We start from the raw sequence: 25,634 nt of genomic DNA, 5'->3' as shown, positions 1-25,634 counted from the left end.
AAAGAGTATCAGATCTCATTACAGATGGTTGTGAGCCACCATGTGGTTGCTGGGATGTGAACTCAGGACCCCTGGAAGAGTAGTCAGTGCTCTCAACCACTGAGCCATCTCTCCAGCCCAGATTTTTTCTTTTGAGACAGGGTCTCATGTAGTTTAGGCTGGTCCAGAATTCACTATGTAAATGAGGACTACTTTGAACTTCTGATTCTCCTGTTTGGTTGTATAGCAATTTCCTCAGAACTGAAACATTCTCCCTGTAGAACTGAAGAGATGGTTCAGCCATTAAAAGCACTGGATGTTCTTTCTGAGGAACTGGGTTTAATTTCCAGTACCCACATTATGTATAACAACTACCTGTGATTCTAGGTCCAAGGGGATCTAGTGCCCTCTTTTGGCCTCTGCAAGCATAGCACATGCAGGCAAAAGACCTTCACATTACCTCCAGGTAGGCAGGAGGCTCATGAGATTCAGTTAAACAAACTTTACATAAAACTGAAACCTGCAAGATCTTCAATGTGCCCGACTCCAACTCCCAACAACTGTGTACAATCCACAAACAATTGCCTGAGAAGACTCTGACCAACCAAAATGCTAAGAGATTTTTTTGGACCTGACTAGCTGCCTATAGGTTGGGCAGCAAGTTCCAGAAGTCAGAAGAGGGCAGATCCTGTAGCCACCAAGTGGGTACTGGGAATTGAACCAGGTCCTCTGAAAGAGAGTAGTGATCTTAACCACTTTCTACCCCTGATAGAGCTGTGTAATTCAGTACCTATTTCTCTCACCCATACCTCTGTTAGTAATCTCAATAAAATCTCAGTGGTTCACCAAGTTGGACTTTGGTGTAACTGTTACTTTTGCTTGTGGTGGGATCTTTTTCTGGGGTGCATAGGTGAACATGAATGCTGCATAACCCTGGGGAAACAGGTGTGTGCCACCACACGACTTTATGCTGTGGTGGGAAGTGAACCCAGGGCTCTATGAACACTAGGGAAGCACTCAATCAAATGAGGTGCCTCTCTAGTCTCTAACCATAGTTTCTCATAAATTTTTTTTCTGAATCCTTAAAATGATAAACCAAACCAAATCAACCAACCAACCAACCAACCAACCAAACAAAAACCCCAAGAGTTAAAATGCCTGTTTACTTCACAATTTTGAAATCCTTAAGACAGTTTAAATGTGAAGTAGCCTTCAAGAAAAATAGTAAGTTTATTTTATGCAGAAAGAAGTATTCCGCATATATGATAGAGTTAGGAGAAATAATACAGAATACTGATGCCAGATCTGGATGAATTAAAAAAAGATCCAGAAGGAGTTAGAGAGATGGCTTGAGATTAAGATCATTGGTTGTTCTTCCAGAGGAACTGGGTTTAATTCCCATCACCCACATGGTCGTTTACACTTGTCTGTAATTCCAGTTCAAGGGACTCTGACAGTCTCACACAGACATACATGCAAGCAAACATTAATGCACATAAAAAATAAAAAGGAATCCTCATAAAGATACAAAAAACCTCATCATGAGAAAACAATACACTAGACACTAAACCCTAATATAAAACTCATTTGCATATCGACATTATGTTTCATGACTGTAGCTTTGGAGGGGTATAGGAGAGTAAGGTAGACTGAATCCCTCATGCATACTATACTATGCATCTACCACTGAGTCACCTCAGTTTAATGCAAGTTTTTTGTTTTTTCTGGGATGGCAATAAAATGAACAGCAAACTTAAAAAGAATATGCATTTGCTGACACAACCTTTAATTTCTGGTCAAAACTTTTGGGTCCAGACAACTAGTATGATAAGCTTTGGACAAGAAGGAGTTAAGTTTAAGAGGAGAGTGCAAAGGCTAGGAGTGTAAATTAGCAGTAGAGTATTTGCCTAGGGTGTTTTGGGGCTCTGGCTTCAATCTCTAGCATCATAAAGGAAAACCCTAAGTGCAAACAAAGAGAAAGGGAAAGAGAGAGCATAAAGGTGGAAGGAGTGAAGTAGAACAGAGGAGTGAGAGAAGGACCAAGACAGCAGCAGTCGAGGATTTTCTCCCCAGTCCCATACTCTTGCCTACAACCCAACAAGCAATCAGAACCATGAGATGAGACTTGCTTGTCTCTACTCTGAATGAGAAGGTAGGAAAGGCATGCCATCAGTGATATGAAGGCTCTCTGAGACTTCACATATGAATACTGACCTTTTTCCTCCCAGGCAGAGCCCAACAATGCCTGTTTCTTCCTGTTAAAGTTCCCAGTGTCCACCAGCCACTCACTGCCCCTCTTCCGCAGGTGAACTGCTTATTTTCACCCCAGGCAATTTCATATCTGTGAGCTTTACCAAAACTCTTGGGAACATTGGGCTGCTTGGATTATAAATTGGCCATTTCATTTACTGTGGGTGTCAAATATGCCAATAAACTATCAAGGTTGGAGTTCAAACGGCTACGAAAGTTTTAACAACGTATCACCGTCTGGTCTAAAGAATTCTATTTAAGAGGAACTTCAGGGGGAAAGTATGCTTTTATATTTAAAAGGATATTTTGTTTGGGTCACTGGCTCTGAAAACAAAATCCATAGTAATAATGCACTAACAGTCTCTCCGCCTATTTCTGTTTCTCTTGCTATTCAGTTCAGGCTGTTACTGACCATCTTAGGTCAGATCTTCCTGTTTGAACTTCCTGAGAGCGGGTATTAAGAACATGGTGCTGTGGCCAGCTCTCTCAGTATCTTTCGAGCTGGTCACCTTAAGGAAAAGTGGATATGCTAAGGAAACATGGGTGGGATACACAAACCTATAATCTTAGCACTCGGGACTCTGAGGTAGGCAGATCACTATTATATTAAGACCAGCTTGGGGGGTTGGGGATTTAGCTCAGCGGTAGAGTGCTTGCCTAGGAAGCGCAAGGCCCTGGGTTCGGTCCCCAGCTCCGAAAAAAAAGAACCAAAAAAAAAAAAAAAAAAAAAAAGACCAGCCTGGGCTATACAGTGAGAGCAGGTCTCAATAAAACAAAAAATATATCAAGTTAGGAGATGGCTCTCAGTTTATAAAAAGTGCTGGCCATGTGTTCACATGAGAATCTGAGTTTAATCTCTAAAAACAAAAACAAAACCTTAATATGATGACATGTGCTTGTAAAGTCAGTGCTAGGAAGGCAGGAGGACAGATCTTTGGGCCTCCATGGTCAACCAGCCTAGCCTAATTGTTGAATTCAATTAGTAAATGAGAGGCCTTGTCTTTAAAGCAAACAGACAAAATAAAATCAAGGTAGACAACTACTGAGAAATCACACCTGAGGCTGACTTCTGGCCCCCAACATGAATTTAGACACACAAAACCACACTACATCAGGGCTGTACGCTTTGCAGAAACGTAAGTGTACAAAATATTTGTAATGTCTCTCTTTTTCATAGCTAGTGAAATGTTATGTCTATTCTCTTAATCAGGGATGTTTTGTGACATGCTATGACACACTAGTGAAGAATGCTGGCTTTTTGTTTTTGCTTTTTTGTTTTTTGTTTTGACTACTTGGGGCTATAAAGGTAGTTGAGGACTGAAAGACTGATAAAAAATTTTTGTGGACGTTTATTAATACAATTTCCCTTAATGATAAAATTTATTTTACCTCTTGGGATTCATGGCTAGATCCTCTACTACTATTCAAATACATTATTTATGAACAGCCTCTTCAAATTTTTTTTTCTTTTCTTTTTTTTGGAGCTGGGGACTGAACCCAGGGCCTTGTGCTTGCTAGGCAAGCACTCTACCACTAAGCTAATCCCCAACCCCCTCTTCGAAATTTTAAAACATAGAAATCTTTTACTACTTTTGTTTTTATTCTATTTTAAATCATGTGTATGTGTGTGTTTGTGTGTAGGAATGTGTACCCATGAGTTAAAGTGCCTGTGGGGTCCAGGAGAGTGTGTTGGATTTCCTGGAGTTGGAGTTACAGGTGGTTGTAGTCACCTGGGTCCTTTGAAATAGCAGTAAATAGGGGCTGGGGATTTAGCTCAGTGGTAGAGCGCTTGCCTAGGAAGCGCAAGGCCCTGGGTTCGGTCCCCAGCTCAAAAAAAAAAAGAACCAAAAAAAAAAAAAAAAAAGAAATAGCAGTAAATGCTCTCAACCACTGAGCCTTCTTTACAGCCCCATATGTATAATATATAAGCAGTATAAATATTAATTACAATTTAAAAAATTTTTTGAGACAGAATCTCATTGTATAGTACTGGTTTGCCTAGAACTTTCTATGTACATCAAAGTCTGTCTGTCTCTGTCTCCCAAGTTCTAGAATTAAAAGTGTAAAAACTATGCCTGGCCTGTCATATTCTTCTAAAATAAATTTCTTTCTTTATCTGTCTTTTTGGTCACAGTATGTGTGGCAGTCAGAGGACAATCTGCAGGAATCTGTTCTCTCCTTTCAATCATGTGAATTCTAGGCATTGAACCTGGGCTGTCAGGTTTGGATGTTCAGTGCTTTTATCTGCTGACCAATTCATGGCCCTATATCCTTAAGAAAAGAAAACCATCATCAAGATACTGACCTGGCCTGGTGGTGTAAGCTTTCAATCTCACCACTTGGCAGAGGCAGGCAAAACTCTGAGAGATCAAGTACAACTTGAGTTCCAGGACAGCTGGGGCTACATATAGAGAATGCCTGTCGAGGCGGTGGGGGGGACACAGAGAAAGAGAGAGAGGAGAGAGGAGAGAAAGGAGAGAGAGAAGGGAGGAGAGAGGAGGGAGGAGGAGGGAGGAGGAGGGAGGGAGGGGGAGAGAGAGGAGAGGAGAGAGAGAGAGAGAGAGAGAGAGAGAGAGAGAAACTGATAGATTTTCTTTTCATTCTTTCCATTTCTTTTTTCCATCTTTGAGACGGGGTCTTATGTATAGCCCAGGACTCATAATTTTTCTGCCTTAGCCTCCACAGCGCTGGGATTATATATAGGACCTGCCACTGTGCCTGGTTTTTTAGTGCTAGGGGTCAAAGCCGGGGCTTCATACATACAAGGCAAGCACTCTATAAACTGTATTACACTCTCAGCCCATAATATTGGGTGTTAAAAAACCCAAATGATTCTCAGTGGTCTGGAGTTGCAGGTTCTAAACCTGTGCTTTCTGACACGTGTGGTATTACATGTCTTTAATCCCAACACTGTGAAGCAGAGGCAGGTAGATCTGAGTCAGAGGCTAGCCTGGTCTATATAGTGAATTTCAGGACACCTAGGGCTATACAGAGAAACCCTGTTTCAAAAAACAAGACAACCAGTGCAATGGTTTGTATATGCTTGGACCAGGGAGTGGAACTATTAGAAGGTAAGGCCCTGTTGGAGTAGGTGAGGCCTTTTTGGAGTAGGTGTGTCACTGTGGGTGTGGGTTATAAGACCCTAAAACCAGTATTCTGCTAGCAGCCCTCAGATGAAGATATAGAACTCTCAGGTTTGTCTGTACCATGCCTGCCTAGACACTGCCGCTCCTACTTTGATGATAATGGGCTGAATTCTGAACCTGTAAGCCAGCTCCAATTAAATGTTGTCCTTCATAAGACTTGCACTGGTCATGGTGTCTGTTCACAGCAGTGAAACCCTAACTAAGACAACCAGTCAAACAAACAAACTGCTTGATACTAAACAAACAAAAACCCAAAACCTCACTCATAAGTTGATGAGATGGCTCAGTGGGTAAAAGCACTAGCCATCTCATCTAAAGTCTGTTATCTGAGTTCAATTCCCGAAACCCACACTATAGAAGGAGAAAACTAATTCCTGAGCTTTGTCCTCTGACTGTAACATGTGCCATTGAATGCACAGACGACACACTGACTTTAAAAAGGGGTTGGAGAGATGGTTCAACAGGTTAGAGCATTGACTGCTCCTTCCAGAGGATCTGGGGTTCAATTCCTAGGAACCACATGGCAGTTCAAAACGGTCTTGAGTTCCAAGGAACTTCTTCTGAACTCCGTGAGTACTAGGAACACAAGTGGTGTACAGACATAAATTTAGGTAAAATATCTAAATGCATAAAAAAAAAAAAAAGACAGAGAACACAAAGTTGAGAACAAGAGACCTGTTGTAGGAAGTCTTGAGTTGAAAGAGGGGAATTGAAGGTGGATATGATTAAAATACACTGTATACATCTATGAAATTATCAATGAATAAAATATTTTTAATATTTTACAAAATTAGAAAGCTGATATCATGTAGTAAAAAAACCAGTAATCATTTTCAGTGACTACATAATAATTTATATAAAGAATACATACTTTATTTAACTATACTTCTAATATGGAACAAACACATTTCTAGTTATTTACTATTTTAAAAAGTGCTACACAGTGCACAGAATATTTCCCAAGGAAAATTCCTCGATGGGAAATCACTGAAAAAAAAGATATAACGCAAATGAGTAATAACCCCGATTGTGTACCACACTCTTACATGACCTGCTAAGCAGGGGCAGGAACTGCATTTAGTAAGAGCCCAGATTAGTCATGTTTCCATTCCCCAGTAAAGCGAGATATTTCAATAGCTCCAGAGTTTCCACTATGTTGTATTACTGAATGTGGGAGTGGGGTGAGGTCACATGTCGGCTCTTCCTGTCAGTGATGTCCTCCACAGCCTCTCAGATTGCACAACAGGCTTGTTAAAAAGGGGAAGAGTTTAAAAAGGCTAAGAAATTCCTATCTTTGATAGGGACCTTGTTAGGATAATGTCCTGTTATAATTTGTGATGACAGAGACTTGTAAATCATCCAGTGCTAAAATTTTCCTCCTTCAGAAAATGCATGGCTAAAGTTTCTGAAATGTCTTGCTACAGTGAGCCGACCTATAATGCCTTTTCACATTTTCCTTAGCTTTTAGTCTAGTATCTTTCTTCCTCTATCCTCGTTTTGAGACAAGATCTTATGCAACCCTGGCTGGCCTTGAACTTGCTGTATATTCATTCCAGGGTTTGAACTCTTGATCCTCCTGCTTCAATCTCTTGAGTGCTAGGATTATAGGGGTATACTACCTTGTCCAGCTGAGCATAAAGACCTTTTGTTTGTTTGGCAAGAGTTTATGGTATCCAGGAAGTGATACATTCCTTTAATCCCAGCACTCCAGAGGCAAAAGCAGGTTAATTTCTGAAATTAAGGCTAGCCTGCTTTACAGAATGAGTTCCGGGACAGCCAGGGCCACACCGTAAAACTTTATCTCTAAATACATATAGAAAGCCAAGGCCACACCGAAAAATCCTGCAATCCTGCTTTGAACACCAAAACAAAAAAAAAAAAACAAACAAACAAAAAAAAAAAAAAAAAAAAAGGAAAAATCCACAGTACATCCATCCATTTTTGGGTACAAAGAGCTGGGTTTGTGGTGGTAAATAATTTGGGGATCTAAATAAAGAAGTAAGCCTGGAACTGGTAATCCTCCCATTCCTCAACAGCATAAAAAGTCAGAAAAAAAAGTAAAGCTGGTGAGATGGCTCAGAAAATAAAGGGACTTGGGGCTGGGGATTTAGCTCAGCGGTAGAGCGCTTACCTAGGAAGCGCAAGGCCCTGGGTTCGGTCCCCAGCTCCGAAAAAAAGAACCAAAAAAAAAAAAAAAGAAAATAAAGGGGCTTGCTGCCAAGCCAGAGGACCTGAGTTCTAAGACTTACATGGAAGGAGAAAGATGTTCTCTCAAGTTGTTTTCTGACATCTACATGTATATGCCCCACCAAGAAATAATAAATAAACAGAAGAAAAATAAGAGTCAGAAAAATCAGTTACTATTATTAACTTACCTAAAGAAAATGCTTTTTATAAGTAAATTTCTGACAAGTTAAGAGGCGTATAATAAACTCAGTACAATCCATTAGAAAACCCTTTGATTTTGTTTACACATCTCCCTAAATTCTTTTTGGGCTTTCCTTTTTTTTTACGATGCTGGGAATTTAATCTAGAGGTCTGCTCATGCACAGTGGAATTACAGATGTGTATTACTTAATAATCTAAAGAGATATTGATATTTAATATTATTTATTTATGTGTTATATGTATTTCTTGGGCTGAGTATCTGCACAGAGGCCATAAGTGAGCACTGGATCCACTGAAGCTGGGTTTACAAAGGCGTTGGAAACATCTCATGTGTGTGCCAAAATTGAACCCAGATTTTCTGTGAATGCTGCAAATATTAACTGCTGAGCCATTTCTCTAGTCTCAGGAACTTCCTTTAAAAATCTTAAATTTTTAAAAAAGATTTATTTATGTGCATTGGTTTGGTTGGCATGTAGGGCTGTATACTGTGTGCGTGCTGTACCCTTGGAAGCTACAAGAGTGTATTGGACCCTCTGGAACAGGAGTTGCAAACTCCTACTATTAGCTGGCATGTAGATTCTGTATTAACAGTATTCCTAGTTGATGTTTTAATTCCTTATTATTTATTCCTCTGTGAATGCTTTCCCCTTTCAAATTTTGCAGAACCAAACCCAGGTCCTCTCCATGAGTAAAAGTGTTCCTAACTGTTGAGCCATTTCTTTAGTACCACCTATAAACTCCCCCCCCCCTTTTTTTTTACAGAGCTGGGGACCAAACCCAGGGCCTTGTGCTTGCTAGGCAAGCGCTCTACCACTGAGCTAAATCCCCAACCCCACCTATAAACTTCTTAATTATACTGTTCTGTTCCAAGATTTGCTATTAATATTTCTGCAATTTAATACCCTAATACAATCGACTCTAGAAGTTGGGGGTAGAGAGTTAAGCGAACACGCCAATATATCAAGTACAACAGAGAATGTAATTAGCTGCATTTCTGACTTTAGTTTGTTATGATACAGTTAAACTAGGGAACATTTTCCATATAAAACCCACCACCTTATATCCACCCCCAGCACTCACTCTTTCCTGTGATGTTTGATAGCGGAGGTGAAGGGCTGTAGGGTCCCAATCCACAGCAATACAGGCATTTCCAATGAAAGCTCTGTCTTCTCCACAATCGATTTTACAGCCTCTGCAAAATCTAAAAGGGGAAAGCATTCACAGAGGAATAAATAATAAGGAATTAAATTTTCTCAATTAGGAATACTGTTAATATGTCTCTTGGCTTAATCTGTCAAATTCTAGTTTCTGATAAATGCTGTAACATAAGTTAAGAATTTCAGGAATCATGTGTATAACTTCAAAGTCTTTGGTTTCATAAAGCACAGAACAGTTGTTAATATATAGAAAGATACGGGTTTCATGTTAAGTAAAATAATACTGAAACTAGCTGGTATTTGATATACACTGACTTGAAGGAAGTTAGAAATTCATTTCTATAATGCTGTAAGATGAGTGCTGTAACAATGCTTATCTCTTGTAAAGTTGCATCTTAAGTAAATATGTAGACACATTTATGGAAGCAGGTACAAGGACAAGACACAGCCATTGCTCCAATGGCTACTGCACTTCGTTTGTTGTTATATCTGTTCAGCTTCCTGCAAGCTGACTTTAGTACCATCAGGTACTGTCCCTACTGTAAGAGCAGTGACCTATCAAAGACCTGTAAAACCTCAGCAAAGATTACCAGTCAGGTTAGCGAACAGATTATGGTCTACTGGCCTAGAAAGAACATTTAGACTAATAATAAACATGTGTGTATGACTCAAGCCACAATACTCAGGAGGCTGAGCACTGGAGTTTGACATCAGCCTGGGCAACACAAATGAGACTCTATTTAAAAAGGGCCACCCCCCCCCAAAAAAAAAAAAACAAAAAACAAAAAAACCAAAATAACAAAAAGACAAAGTTTAGAATAAAAACATGGGGCTGGAGAGATAGCTTAGCAGTTAAGAGCACTGACTGCTCTTCCAGATGCTCTGAGTTCAATTCCCAGCAACCACATGGTGGCTCACAACCATCTGTAATGGGATCTGATGCCCTCTTCTGGTGTGTCTGAAAACAGCTACAGTGTACTCATAATAAATAAATAATCTTTAAAGAAAAGAATAAAATGCTTATCATGGGTTATGAATTCGGGGTGGAATGTAATTTGTAAAATTACATGTCTGAAAAACAAACTTGTACTCTGGATTTCACAAAGAAGAGATGGACAATTCTCATTTTTATATCAAGCTTCTCATTATTCATGATTACATTCTAAATCAAGAAATCTTATAATAAAGTACTGTTTGAAATTGGCTCTATGAGACTGGTTTTACAGGTGACTTTACCTATACCATGGACACCAGGCACAGGAATTTCCATCTTTCTGTACAACTCGGAGAGTGAATGGATATTGATAGCCCATGCTGTCATCACTGGAAGAAGAAACATACCAAAGTCTAAGAAGCATTTCTAGTTTGGAAGTCTTAAAGTTATTCTGAGGAAGATGTACTTTCCACAGTAGTGTACCCCTGCTGAGATTACAGGTGTGCACCACTACACCTGGTTTAAGTAATGTCATGGAGTGAACCCTAGGTCTTTTGTTTGTCAGGCAAGTTCTTTCCCAACTGAGTTACATCCTCAACCCACCCACAAGTCTTTAATAGTCCAATTTGTTTGTTTTGTTTTTCAAGCTTCTTTGTATAGCCCTGGCTGTACTGGAACTTGATTTGTAGATCAGGCTACCTCGAATTCACAGAGATCCACTTGCTATTGCCTCCTGAGTTTCTGGCAAAGAAGCTCTTTCTGTATAACCCAAATAACTACTAATGGACCTTATCATCTACTAGCATGTTCAAAGCAAGTGAGCAGCAAACCAAGACATCCAAGTATCCAAAGAAAGGAATAAAAATGATCAAGGAGCACCATAACAGAGGATGGAGTAGATATCAAGCTAAGACAGCCCTTTCCCTCCTGTTACAGTTGGATAGTTTTTAGCAGAAGGGATTATACCCAGGCTACTGTGCCTGCTAGGCTGGCACCAGATCACTGAGCTGTATCTTTAGGTTTCCTTTCATTTTTATCTGGACATAGGGTCTCATACTATGAGCCCAGGCTAGCTGCAAACTTACTCCAGTAGAGGAAAGACTCAAGATCGTTATCCTATTACCTCAGTCTGGGGAGCAGCTGGAATCATGAGAATGAGTTACTAGGATTAGCTTCATATGAGATGTTCACAAAGTCCTTTAATGGACCATATATTAAAGACCTGGTTCCCATCCTGTGGCACTACTGAGAAGCAGAGGAACCTTTAGGATTTTGGGCCTTGAAGAACAAGTTTGGTCGCATATCCTGAAGTGGATATTGGGATCGTGGTTCTTTTTTATCCTCCTGGTTCTTGGCCACACTGAAGCAAGCAAGTTGTTCAATGCACACTCCCCATCAAGATATACCACAGGAGATGTAAAGCACTGAGGCCACTGATCATGGACTAGGACTAGCTCAGAAGTATGAGCCAAAACAAACCTTTCTTTAAACTCTGTTAGCTCATGTGTTTGTAGCTGAAGCCCTTCAACTTCCCTAGATCCTGCTTCTCTATTTTCTGTCTCTATATATTTTCTTACAGATACTCTTGAAAAGTAAAGCTATTCAGGTATATAGTGGCACATGCTTTTAATTTAAACCCAGCCCTGGAGGGGCAGAGACAGGCAAATTTTCTGCAAAATAATTCTGAAATGTTCAGCCAATTTCCTATATAACCAAATTCCTCCTGAAATCTCCCAACCCTTGAAAAACTCCAGCCTTGCAGTTCTAGTGTTAATATAAATCCCACATTCTCCTGTGTTTGACGCTATTTTCTTAAATCCCACCTTAGGGAGATAGCCCTGTCTGACAGAAAATAAAGCTTGTGTAATTAAATTAAAAAATTTTGGGTCAGTGGTTTTTACTCTTTTTCAGTGGGAATAACACAGTGGGTAGTGTTCAGTCGTCTTCTTATTCAGTCTCTCTGACTTGGAACAATTGGTCATTTTCTTTTGGTTAACCATTTATTCCTTTTGATTGTTTGCTTTTTTGAGACAGGGTCTCTCTATGTAGTCCCAGCTCTCCTGGAACTAGCTATGTAGACCAGGCTGGCCTTGAACTCACAGATCCTTCTGCTTCTACCTTTTGACTGTTGGAATTAAAGGTGTTCAACCATTTAGTCTTGACTGATCAGACATTACTGGATGCTTCCTTTTCCTTCCTCTCTTAACTTCTACTGTGTAGGTTGATGCCAAAGCGATACATGACTGGACAGCAGAGAGTGGGGAGGGGACAAAGTTTTGTAAGGTGGGGAGAGGGAGGAAGGAGGGTGATCAAGATGGAGTCTACAGAGGAGGATGGTTCAGATTTAGATCTATTTTATCTTGTCTAAGTTGGCAGTTTATAGCTTTATCAACTGACCGTGAATTTATTGTGTGGATGAATTGCGGATTGAGGATTTAACATGTAAATCTAATTGCTAAATTACAAGTTTCTAGGACTTTGATTCTACTGGGCTAAAGAGGATGGTATGTGAAAGAAATGGCTGAGAGGCAGTTGGAGTGTGTGGATCTGGTTCTGTTGCCTGCATGGAGTAAGAAAGCTCAGGGCCCAGAGAACGAGATGTGCGTGTGTAAGGCATGGTAACTACCGCCTAGGGGACTGCATGAAGAGCAGCTAAAAGAAAGACAGCCAGGAGTCCAGTGGCTTGCAGACCGCATGGCACAGTAGCAGCCGGAATGGGTGGATCCGGTTCTCTGAAGCTAACAGAGCTTTTTATCTCCACTTGTTGTTGACATCTGTATCTCCAGCAAAGGACATTTCAATTCGCTTCCCACATGCACAACAGCTATCTCTAATTAATTTGCTTTCTGTCCTTGCTAAGATCTGCCCCTTGTGGAGTCCCCTCACTTCACAAGGACAGGGTCATCTACTCGCTGCTGCTCATGCTGGAAGCCACCCTTTCCCTCAAAACCCACTCCTACTTCAGTAGCAAACCTACATCTACTTCAGTAGTAAACCCAGGAACATCTTCACCCAGAAGTCCCTTCACTCAAATTGATCCTATCCAGATGTCACTTCTACTAAAACAAGTCCATTAACTAATTTGCTTATGAATTTATTCACAGGTTGAAGACACACCTTAACCTTGTATGCAAATATCAAAAGGAATATATCATAAGGAACATAACTTTTTTCAACTGTTATTACAGAGGCTAATTTTTCACTGCCAGAACAGGAAAAAAAAAAAGAGCTGCAATTCAACTTTAATAGATGACACCGAGTCTCAAGGATTGCTCTAAGTGAATGCTGACCTCACAGAACGGTAACAAAAAGAGTTCAAAGAAAACAGAAAAAGGTTCACTCTCTGCTAGGTTTATGATATTTTCTGTTGAAAAGGCAAAGTGTGGACATATCCCAAATGAATCATGTTATGGCACGAGTCTTTTTCAGAGTTCATTTCTAGATATGTCACCACCATTCTAAATTTCAGAGGATTGAGATGATTTAAATTTCCTGGTGAATTCATACTTTTGACTTTTACAACAAGAAAAGATAAGGATATTACTTGAGGCACTATAGGAGGGATTTAGGTAAGAATAAAAAAATGAAAAAAGTCATCAGATACTAGGATGGTTAGTTGATATATAAAACAGATCTTTTTATCACAACATATTCATAAAAGTTACTCTTAGTATTTAGAAATCACAGGACTGGGCTGGAGAGATGGCTCAGTGGTTAAGAGCACTGACTGCTCTTCCAGAGGTCCTGAGTTCAATTCCCAGCAACCACATGGTGGCTCACAACCATCTGGGGTTGGGTGTGTCTGAAGACAGCTACAGTGTGCTTATATACATTAAGTAAATAAATAAATCTTAAAAAAAAAAAAAAAAAAAGAAAGAAATCACAGGACTTAGCTTATCCAGAACCTACCAATCCTGTGCATGATTGCTGGCTTCCTGAGGTGGGAGTGGACTGGCCAATCGAGATACTTGAATCCAAACTGCATCATAGAGATCTTTCTTCCGGGTATGCACAGTGCATGGAACAATCAGGGGCATTCCAAAGAGACTGGGGCGATTCTTCTGAGATGACAAGAAGTACAGTTCTGTCCTCATCTATGTGTACAAACAAGAGAAGAGAGGTAACAAAACAGGCTGCCAATTAACATGTATTTATACCCATTTTCTCCCCCTTCCACTGCCCCAAGACAGGGTAGGTCTGGCTGTCCTGAAACTCATTCTGTAGACCAAGCTGGCCTTGAACTCACAGAAATCCCTTTGCCTCTGCCTCTGCCTCTGCCTCCCAAATACCGAGATTAAAAGTATGACACCATTACCAGTAGAGAAAATTATGTAAAGTGGAGACCCATTGAAAGGCTGAGGTACTGCTCATTTCAGAGTTACCTATTAACTATCAAACCAGGAATTCAGATAAATCTCATACACAATGAATCATACGTAAAGAGTATTCACAGTTGCATAGCTCATTCTTTTTAAAAAATACCAGTAAGTAAAAGCCTCCCCATGGTGGCAATGACCAAAATAATCACTAGTATAGGCAGGGAGGATACTGGAGAAAGCAGCTGTGAAAAAACCCAACCATCCTGGAGAACTCTCAAGGGTGGTCTTTTGTTGATCTAGAGTATTTTGTAAAAGACTTCCTCATGAACACCCAACTATACTTAGCTGTCAATCTACTTTGTTTCTATTTTGTCCTTAATATATAATAATAAAGATCTGTTATACTACTTATTTATTTATTTATTTATTTATTTATTTATTTATTTATTTATTTATTTATTTATTTTTGGAGCTGAAGACCGAACCCAGGGCCTTGTGCTTGCTAGGCAAGTGCTCTACCACTGAGCTAAATCCCCAACCCCTATACTACTTATTTAAAATACTTTACATATGAATATATGTGTGAGTCTGAGCACATCTGAGTTTGGGCACACAAAAGTGGAGACATCAGGTGTTCTCTCCTGAATCTAGGGCCTGTGCTTTCCTGTCTAGGTTGGAAGCCAGCAAGTCCCAGATTCTCCTGTTTCTGACACTACTCTCCTCTGTCCCCAGAGCTGGGGCCACAGCTGTATGTAGGTCACCTAGCTGTCATGTATATACTACAATCCAAACATCCAAACTCTGGTCCCATGATTGTGCAATGAGCACTCCCAACTGCTGACCCATCTCGCAGCCCTATTTACTTATTGTTGACACAGGGTCTCATGTAGGCCAGGTTGGCTTCAACTTAGTATGCAGCCAAAGATGTTCTTGAACTCCAGATCCTCCGTCTCCACCTCTTTTTTTTTTTTTCGGAGCTGGGGACCGAACCCAGGGCTCTACCACTGAGCTAAATCCCCTGTTTCCACCTCTTAAATGAAGAGATTATAGGTTATGTAATTCTCAGGTATTTTATTTTCCCACTATTCACTTACACTTAGTTACAATACATAATTGTAATTAAGATTTTATTTCAAGCTGGGCATGGTAGTAGCTCACGCCCATAATCTCAGCACTCAGGAGACTGAGGCTAGAAGAGTTCCATGGGCTTGAAAACAGGTTCTTTTTGATTTTTACACTCTACTGCACTGAATTGTGTCCCACTTTACACTAATATCACACTTACATGTTAGCTTATAAAATAAATTTTAAATTGGTAGCTTCACTTATGTTTTACCCTTTATAAGAGCATCTTAATTATTCTTTAAAAATTCATTTATATTTTATGTACTTGAGTGTCTGTATATACCAAAAGAGGGCATCGATCTCATTGCAGATGGTTGTGAGCCACCATGTGGTTGCTGGGAATTGAACTCAGGACCTCTGGAAGAGCAGTCAGTGCTCTTAACCACTAAGCCATCTCTCCAGCCTCTGAAATTTTTTCTTTTTGTTTTTTTTTTTTCAAAACAGAGTCTTACTATGTATGCCATGGCTGGCCGGAACTCAAGGTCACCCTGCTTCAGCAACTTAAGTGCTGAGATTAGAGGTATGTAATGACTTTTATTTTCTTCTTATATGAGCAGGGTATATTTTAGCCAATAAATATAATAAATAAGGATATGATTAGTTCTCTTTTTCTGTTTCCTCCCCACTTTTTGGTGCTACGCAAATACTCTACTACTAAACAATACCCCTTAACCAAAGAGTGAATTCTAAACAGTGGCAGGGGTAAATGGCTCTTAGAAATTACCTAGCAACTCAACTCTTTTATTAATTTTATTTTTTTGAGACAGGGTCTCATTGTGTAGCCATGGCGGGCCTGCAACTTGCTGTGTAGATGAGGCTGGCCTCAAACTCAGAGATATTCACCTACCTCTGCCTCTAGAGTGCTGGATTAAATGTGTACATCGCTCCAACTCCTTTGTTTTATAAGATGCTGATATCAAAACCTAAGGGGTTCAACTGACTATCCAGTAGCAGAATTAGAGCTACAGCACAGTCTGTGCAATTACTGGCATTCACTCTCTTTTTCTAAGTTGCCACTAAGTCCCAATTACTTTCTGACCAATTTTCGAGTCTTTTCCCCCCCCCTTTTTACATGTGTGCTACACATTTAGGCCCAAGGTTGATGGTGGAAACAGTCTTTGATCACTTTTACACCTGTTCATGGAAGCAGGTTCTTTTTTGTTTTGTTTTGTATTGTTTTGAGACAGGGTTTCTCTGTGTATCCCTGGCTGTCCTGGAACTCCCTCTGTAGACCAGGCTGTCCTGAAACTCAGAGATCTGCCTGCCTCTGCTCCCTAAGTGCTAGGAATTCAGGCAGGTTGTCTTAAAACCTGGAATTGGCTGATACAGCCAGTCTTACTAGCCAGTTTGCTCTGGGAATTCCCTGTCTCTGTCTCCTGAGCTGAAATGAATGACAAGTTGGCCAAGACCTCTCCAGCTGGCATTTACACAGGTTGTGGGAATCCAAGCTCGAACTTGTCCTCATGGTTTTCTGGCAAGTGCTGTAACCACTAAGACATCTCACCAACCTCCCCTTCTCACACCTTAAAAAAAGATTTATTTTTATTTTATGTATATAGGTGTTTTTCTCACATGTATGTCTGTACAGCACATGCATGCAGTGCTCATGGAGGCCCAGAGACTGCAATGGATCCTCTGTAACTAGACTACAGGTTATGAGCTGCAATGTAGATACTAGAATTCAAACTTGGGTCTTGTAGAAGAGCAGTCAGTGCTCTTAACTAATGAACAGTCTCTTCAGTTTCACCCTCAAGTTTTTTAATTTTTTTTTTTTTTTTTTTTTTTTTTTGTTTTTTTTTTTTTTTTTTTTTTTAAAAATCAGCCTTCAATGGAAGGAGTTAGTTTAGCAAGGGAGAACTTACAAAAAACTTATTTTTTTTTTTTTTTTTTTTTTTTTTTTCCGGAGCTGAGGACCGAATCCAGGGCCTTGCGCTTGCCTAGCAAGCGCTCTACCACTGAGCTAAATCCCCAACCCCTCAAAGAACACCCCCCCCCCCAGAGCTGGGGACCGAACCCAGGGCCTTGCATTTCCTAGGCAAGCACTCTACCACTGAGCTAAATCCCCAACCCTCAAAGAACATTCTTGTATCCTCCAAAAACCACACAATGGTAATAATAAAGTGTTTAACAAAGAGACTCACATTTACATGGCAGAGACATCATAAGCTTATACACGTGCAACACACATTTGAGAAAAAGCATTACTTGTGTGTGGCTATCCAGCACTCTCTTGTTTTGGTACGTTTGAGACACAGTCTTAATATTTAGCTTGGGTTAGCCTGGAACTTGCTATGCAAGCCAGTCTGGCCTCCAACTCACGATTCTCCTGTCTCAGTCTTTCCAATGCTAAAAAGATTGCAGGTGGACATCACCTCTCACCCAGCATTCTGCTGCCTCTTAACGTACAGTAAGGAATGTCATTTCTTATAACAGCAATCACATAGGCTATGGATAAGCATATATCATATAATGTATATTCAAGAAACATGTGAAAGAAACAAAATAACTCCATTTCACCATTGATAGCTGACATGACCAATAGTAAATCGTGTAATATTTAACTAACCATTTTTCGGTGGACTGCAATGATGTAGCCTGTAAAGGGGTCATCAGGAAGAGGTGGCATATGACCATTCACTATTCCGTTGGTGGCATTCTTCTCAGTTCCACATGGTACAACTGTATTTGGCATTCCATTGGGGATGAATATAGGTCGAGGCAGATCCCCATTGGTAGTCACGGTGAACAGTCCATTTGTAGATGGAGAAGAGGAGCAATCTATAAATTCAGAGATATGCACAGTATCATAACCTTGTATCATTATAACTTTGCTCTTTTTTCAAGTATTTTGAGAGTCTTGAACATTGATAGTGTTCACTCTCCTAATTCAGGACAGAGAATGCATAGACCAATTAACAATTCTAAATTTATTAGCAAATTTAAAGTTTAGAATTTATTTTCATAACTCATGCTTATGATTAAAGGACAACAAAAGAACTGTGGTAACTTCTCCAGCTGTGGTAGAGCTTCTTCAACAATCCCATGAGTATGTGATGCACAAACACCTCTACCATTTACCTGCCCTTTCTTCTCCTTTAAAACTCTCCAATTCTCTCAAAATATTCTATCCAATCTGGCTATATGCCAGTTGTTAATTTTTAAATGAAAATTAAGATAAAGGGCTGGAGAGATAGCTCAGTGGTTAAGAGCACTGATTGCTCTTCCAGAGGTCCTGAGTTCAATTCCCAGCAACCACATTTTGGCTCACAACCATCTGTAATGGGATCTGCTGCCCTCTTCTGGTGTGTCTGAAGACAGCTACATTGTACTCATATAAATAAAAAAACAAATAAAAAAAAGATTTCTGAAGCTGCTGGGCATGTTGGTATACATGCTAAAAAAAAAAAAAAAAAAAGATAAAAATGCATTCCCTTAGTGAGTAAGGCTCAGTCTAAATAGCTACCTACCTTTCAAATGCTCAACAGCCTATGTAACTGATGGACACTGTATTGGAGAACAGAGATGATAGTTTCCATCATTCAACAGTGATGTGCTAAAGAGAACATGAAATCACCTACTGACTCACCTTCACTGTAACTGTCACATGCCAGCTTCACTTTCTATGAAGTACTTTATAGTAGGAGAATCAACCAAATGATAAGTTGTCAAGGAAGAATCCCTGGGTGTGATGGTTTATACATGTAATCTCTTCACTTAGAAGACAGAGGAAGGAGGATCATAAGCTCATGGTAAATCTGAGATACACAGTGTAACACTGTCTCAAAAACCTAAGATCATGTTGTATAGCATTTTTCCTCCTAACTGAAACATTCTTCCAAGAGGCCCAGAAGATCAGGCAACAAACAAAATGTCATATGTGTGACAAAGTGGAAACTTGTGATATTCTTGAAGGCCCCTTTGCAGCCTTGCAGAAGCAGTAAGTAAATTTGGGGAAGGAGACTGAAAGGCAAATCTCCTGAGTGTAGAGATTTCTTAGACTCTGGGAGCAGCCTCGAGCTGTGCAGAGAGCTTCCAGATACGGATTTCTTGAGTCTTCACTAGGGCTAAGGTGGGCTTCTTGATGATGCAGCTGCTTTTTTGAATCATTCCTGCTCCTGTAAGTAACCCCTTACCAATAGTCCTGTAGTAACACCAATAAAAACTTATTGGTTCACCAAACTGGACTTTGGTGCTGTCATTACTTTTGATCTGTCATGGTTTTACTTTTTGGGGTAAGTAGACATGTGCATGTTGTTTGCATCTTCTTGGGAAAATACTCTTACACCACAGGCTGCCAAGAGGCACAGCACTGTCCTAGGATATCTAAATCCTTAGGTTAAACCCTTAGCACCGCAACAAAAGGACAAAGTTTATGAAGCCAAAAGGACTGAGTGACCAATCATATTAAAGCATGTGTAATAACTGGATGACAAATTCCTATTTAGCTAAATGTGTTGTTTATATTTTCTGATAGTAGGTTCCTTTCATACCATCTGTGCCATTTTACCATTACAAAGAGTTACAAGAGATCTGAATGTTAATGGTATATATATGAGTTAAGAGCTACTTAGTTAATTTTTTTATACTATTTCTGAATTTTAGATTTCCCATCAATCAAAAGAAAAATCTGAGTTAAATGGTTATTAGAATTCTTAGAAAAATCTCCTGTCAAAGGTTTCTTCTGGACTCAAAAATTCTTTTGAGCACAACCTATATAAAAAAAAGATTTTAATTCTTAGACCAGTGTTTACTATATTTATATATGTATGCACATATGTATGTATAAGCACATGCCACGGCATGCATGTGAAGGTCAGAGAACAGTTTGCAGGACTCAGTTCTCTCCTTTAGAAGTCTTGAGGTCTAAACTCATCAGGCTTAGCTGCAAGTCTCTAGCTGAGCTATTTTGCTGGCCCTAGATCAACATTTAACACCGCACTTATGAGAATGAACTTTAGTTCTGTCTTACCTGTTTGAATTGGACTGCAAGCTGAAACTGGAGATGCAGGAATAGGAATTTCAAATGCACACAAAAATCCACTCACTGAGAGTCGAACTTTTTGGTTGTCCTGAGGGAAGTTCTACAGAAAGAAAAACAAAGAAACAAAACAAAAACAAGCAAATAAACAAGAAAGAAAGAAAAGGTTTTATATAAAATAGAAAAATTATCTCTGCGATGTATAGCAATTTTTTTTGAGACAAGTTCTCATTATGCAGCTCTGGAACTCACCATGTAGACCAAGATGACCTCCAGCTCACAGAGATCTGCCTACCTCTACTTCTGCTGGGATTAATGTGAGCCACATTAGTAAAAACAATCTTCTCTGGTTAACTGAAGATGAATGCTAGATAAAATAACTTAAAATTCACCTCCCTGCCAAAAAAACCCCACTTGTCTCCATCCACGGAAAAAAGTATGCTGTGGGTGACTGTAACTTTTACCTTGTGTTTCAACTATCCAAACTGCAAACCCTGACAGATCTCTTTATATTTAATAATAATAATAATAATAATAATAATAATAATAATAATAATAATAGAAAATCAACGTATCCTGGGTGTGATGACAAACCTTTAATCCCAACAGAGAAGGGAGATCTCTGTGAACTCAAGGTCCCTGGTCTACATAGAGTGAGACTCTTGTCTCAAAAAAATAACAATAACGAAAATGTCAACTTGGTGAGGCTCTGTTCAGAGGACAGAAATTTGTAATCACAGCTTCTTAGAAGGCTGAAGTAGGAGAAAGGTGAATTTACTTAGTTTCTAATTCATTAGCATTCTGAAAAGTAAAACAGTCGATGGGGATTGGAGAGATGGCTCAGCAGTTAAAAACGATGCTGTTCTTATGGACAATCCAGAATTGGTCCTTAGCACTGACATGGCAGTTCACAATCACCAGAACTGCACTTCTAGGAGATTCAATGCCCTCTGCTGACCTTGTACTATTTGTAGATGCAAGTCCATTATAAAATGGAATACTATTGCATAAAGCTTATGTACTCCATTTCTACCATTACCTAATACTTAATAGAAAAAACATGATGTAAATAAAGACTATTGTTTAAGAAGTAATGACAAGGAAAAAAAATCTAGACATGTTTCAATGCAGCATTTTATTTTCTAAATTATCTTTGATCTGTGACTAAGTAAGAGACTAAAACAAAGGCTTCTAGTGTAAAGGGATGATTTATGTTTACAAATACATATTCATAAATGAAGAGTTAGAGATGGCTCAGAGGACCCAAGTTTGACTCTCAGAACTTACATGGCAGCTTACAACTGTTTGTAGTATACACGTAGGCAAAACACCCATACATCAAAAAGAAAAAGGGCCATAGAGACGGCTCTGTGGTTAAGAGTCATATTTTTTCAAAGGACCTGGGTTTAAATCCCAGAAATCATATCAGATAACTCTAGTTCCTGGGACACCTCTGAAGGCATCTCCACTCAAGTGCACATACCTACACAGACATACATACATACATATACATAATTTAAAATAAAATAACATGAAAAAGGAATAAAATTGTTTAAAGTATAGAAAATAACTGAAGAAAAATTCTAGTGACAGTTGATGGGGGAATAACACTATACTGTAATAGCTATCCTTCATATAAGCAGTCTTAGATTATAACCTTCTCTCAAAATTTCACCATCACTTTATTATTTGTCTTTCTGGTAGACAACACTTCAAATTTCTTGATTAGAAAATGGTATACAATCTGGGTGTGATGGTGAATACCTTTAATCTCATCAGAAGCAAGTGGGCCTCTTAAGAGTTCAAGGCTAGCCTGTTTCACATAGCCAGCACAGGACAGCCAGAGGTACACAGTGAGGCTCTGTCTCAAGATAAAAAAGGAAAGTAAAGAGAAGAAAGGAAGGAAGGAAGGAAGGAAGGAAGGAAGGAAGGAAGGAAGGAAGGAAGGAAGGAAGGAAGGAAGGAAGGAAGGGGGGACGGGGGGGCAGGTATACACATTTTTTGTTCTGGTTTAGGTGTGTGAGCCCATGTATGTCGGTCAGAGGACAACTTTCAGGAGTCAGTTCTTTCTGTCTATTATGTGGGCCCTAGAGAATTAACTCAGGTCATCAGACTTGAGGGCCTTTAGCCACTCAGCCATCTCACTGGCCTTGATTATTTAAGTGTGGTGGTTTGAGTAAAAATGGCATATATATATGTGTGTGTGTGTGTGTGTGTGTGTGTGTGTGTGTGTGTGTGTGTGTGTGTGTGTGTGTGTGTGTGAGAGAGATTATGGAGTGGCAATACTTGAGAAGGATTAGAAAGTGTAGCCTTGCTGCATTAGGTGTGGCCTTGCTGAAGGAAGTGTATCACTGGAGGTGGGTTTGAGGTTTAAAAAGTCCAAGCCAGGTCCATTGTTATTCTCTCTTCCTGTTGTCTTTTGATCATGTAGTAGCTACTTCTTCAGCAACACATCTGCTTGCATGCCCCTGCCATGATAATAATGGACTAAACCGGGGGTTGGGGATTTAGCTCAGTGGTAGAGCGCTTGCCTAGCAAGCGCAAGGCCCTGGGTTCAGTCCTCAGCTCCGAAAAAAAAAATGCTTTCTTTTATAAGATTTACTGTGGTCATGGTGTTTCTTCAAAACAAAACACTGATCAAAACAGAAGCTGAACCAAGGTGTGGAACCTAACCATGCTGCTTGTTGGTGGAATGTAGACTTTAGGTCTTAGGAAAGCAGTTGACCACTTAATGGGCCATTCTAGTAGGAGCATGGAAGACAGTGGTGCTGAGGTTAACATGGACTTTAGGAACTCAGCAACAGAATATTGAGTAAGATATTAACATTATAACTGAAATCATTGAGAAACCTATCTTCAAAGATTAGACTTAGATTTCCTAGAAAGAACAATTGATATTACCTTTATGTTAGAACTATGCACTTCTGCAAAAAGGATTTGTTCTGATTTAAGTCCACAGAGATCACTCAGCTGCTTTTTCAAACCTGTGTACTTTTCATCCATATTCAATCTTAGTCCATATCGTACAGGGGTAGTACCATCTAATTTAATTACTAGTAAAGAAAAAAACCTTATATTAGTAAGATGCAGGTTACAATGAAAGCCTTACATAATGGATATATCTGACTTGCAAACAGCAAAACATTCAAGCTTACAATTTTTTTACATAAACACTAAAATAAAACTTAGGAATAATTCTGAATAATACAAGAATTTCTTTATGTTTATCTGATAAAGAAGTCTGATTGGCTTTACAAGCTTTTCAAAGTTTTTTCCATCTCTGGAATTTAAGAAAAGCATCAATGATCACAGCAACAGCCTCCATATCTTTGAAACCTGAAATAGTACCTTAATGTGGATTATATATAACATGCTGACTTCTCATATTTATGAAAACTCATTGCAAATATATTAACTATGAATTCAGGCTACCAAATAAAGAAAATGATTCAGTTTTTCTGAACTCTGTGACCTACCTGTTATTTCTAAATGCATGTAACTGTCCATTGGTAGTGGTAAAGACAAAAAATTAAAAGGGTCGAATCGAACACTTATATGCCCACATGTCTTGCATTTGACTTGGGATCTTAGCTGACCATGGAACAAGTCAACAACAATTGATCTATTTCTCCTTAGATGGTTGTCCCAGGCCTATCAAGGAAAGAATCATAAAATTTTATTTTCAAAGTTCAAAAGATAAGACTTTCAATACAATCTAAAAGTACTGGTTAAATATATTGAATTGAAACTCTAACCACAGAACACTCTTGTTCAAATATAAATTGTGCCACATATAATTGTGGTCAGAATCTTGCATTTATTGCTTTTTATAAGAAACTCAAAACCATGCAGAGCATGGCTGGTGTACATCTTTAATCCTAGCACTCTGGATGCAGAACAAGCAGATCTCTGTGAGTTTGAGGCCAGTCTGGTCTACACAGCAAGTTCCCAGACAGCCAGGGGTTCATGGAGAGCTCCAATTACACATCATATATTACTAAATAAAACCAAATAAATTACAGGAATGTGTTTTATCTTTTTGAATTGTTAGCCAAAGGTTATCCCATTGATTCCCCCCCAAATATTATACATTGTTGCCACTATTAGTGGTTACCCTCCACAACCTGATGGTAAGACCCTATTGCTGGAGATACCACATTCACCTTTACTGACTTGTGTTTACAGTGTTGGAAGGCACTATAAAAGCTACAGGAAAAGTAAACATTAATCTTACTTAATCTTACTCAACTATGAACCTTGTGAGCTGTAAGTGACCTGCAAGATACACCAACTTATGCAATAGTGGAATAAATATATTAGGAGTAACCAACTACCTTTTGATTGGATAGAAGGTCTGCTCCATAAGATAGAGCCCATACTTGACACTGTCAATAGGGCTAAGAATCTGAGACCAGATAGGTCATAGGCCCTACAGAAAAACCTATAATTTTCTATTAAGTGAACATAGCAAAATGACTCCCACCAACATACTGTTATTATACCCATAGAAGGTCTTACTGAGTCCTCATCAGAGAAGCCTCTTCTTGCAGATGAGAATTAAGACAGAAATCCATAATTAGACAACATGCATAGAGTAAGAGACTCTGAAGAGTTCATTACTAGATAGGATGTCTTTATCACATCCCTTTCCTCAAGCCTTAGGAATCTTTGAAGAAGATAGGGCAGAAAGGCTACGAGATCTAAGAGGTGAAAGATGAACTTAAAAAACACAGTGTTTTCCAGACACAATAGGGCTGGATCCACATAAAAAGTCACAGAAATTGTGACTGTACATACAAGACCTGTGCAAGTTCAAGATATAACATGCTAGCACAGAGAAGGGTTAGGGTATAAAATCCAACCCCCAATCAAAAAGCTATTTGCAGCTGATAGATACTAGAAGTGTCAAAGTTAGTTATTGACACTGGGTATGTTAACTACATTCCAGGGCAGGCACACTCAGGAATAGTTGGCCAACAAAAACCAGACTCCATGTTAACCTTGGATCTGGGTACATGTCTATATCAGTGCTAAGACGTAGAGACAGGAGGATCCCTGGAGCCTGCTGGCTAGCCAGTCTGCCAAAGCAGTGAAGTTCAGTGAGAGACACATCTCCAAAATAAGGTGGGGCATAGGTAAGACATCCAACATAAACTTCTAGTCTCTACATTGCTGGTGCACATATACACTGCCCACCAAAAGGCATTAAAGAAAAAAAAAAAAAAAGAAAGGAAGAAAGAAAGAAAGAAAGAAAGAAAGAAAGAAAGAAAGAAAGAAAGAAAGAAAGAAAGAAAGAGTTGCCCAGCTAAGTAGGTAGAACACAAAACTTTTTAAAAACAATAACAAATAACACTCAAA

The 25,634-nt window shown here is 39.3% G+C and overlaps 1 protein-coding gene across 3 annotated transcripts in view; it reads right to left on the bottom strand.

Moving 5' to 3' along the window:
- Usp32 (ubiquitin specific peptidase 32) overlaps positions 1-25,634 on the bottom strand; it is a 138,101-nt gene that overhangs the window by 10,094 nt on the left and 102,373 nt on the right. For all 3 annotated transcript variants that reach the window (XM_032914005.1, XM_032914006.1, XM_032914007.1), the window contains 7 exons: positions 23,753-23,927; positions 23,178-23,329; positions 20,268-20,379; positions 17,865-18,076; positions 13,764-13,948; positions 10,157-10,243; positions 8,844-8,964 (listed from right to left, as the gene is read on the bottom strand). In XM_032914005.1, the coding sequence (XP_032769896.1) occupies positions 8,844-8,964; positions 10,157-10,243; positions 13,764-13,948; positions 17,865-18,076; positions 20,268-20,379; positions 23,178-23,329; positions 23,753-23,927 (1,044 nt within the window). The remainder of the gene's footprint in view (positions 1-8,843; positions 8,965-10,156; positions 10,244-13,763; positions 13,949-17,864; positions 18,077-20,267; positions 20,380-23,177; positions 23,330-23,752; positions 23,928-25,634) is intronic.

This window comes from Rattus rattus, chromosome 9 (genome assembly GCF_011064425.1).
Source record: "Rattus rattus isolate New Zealand chromosome 9, Rrattus_CSIRO_v1, whole genome shotgun sequence".
Classification (NCBI taxonomy): Eukaryota; Metazoa; Chordata; class Mammalia; order Rodentia; family Muridae; genus Rattus; species Rattus rattus.
This window is presented reverse-complemented; position numbering and strand designations above follow the sequence as displayed.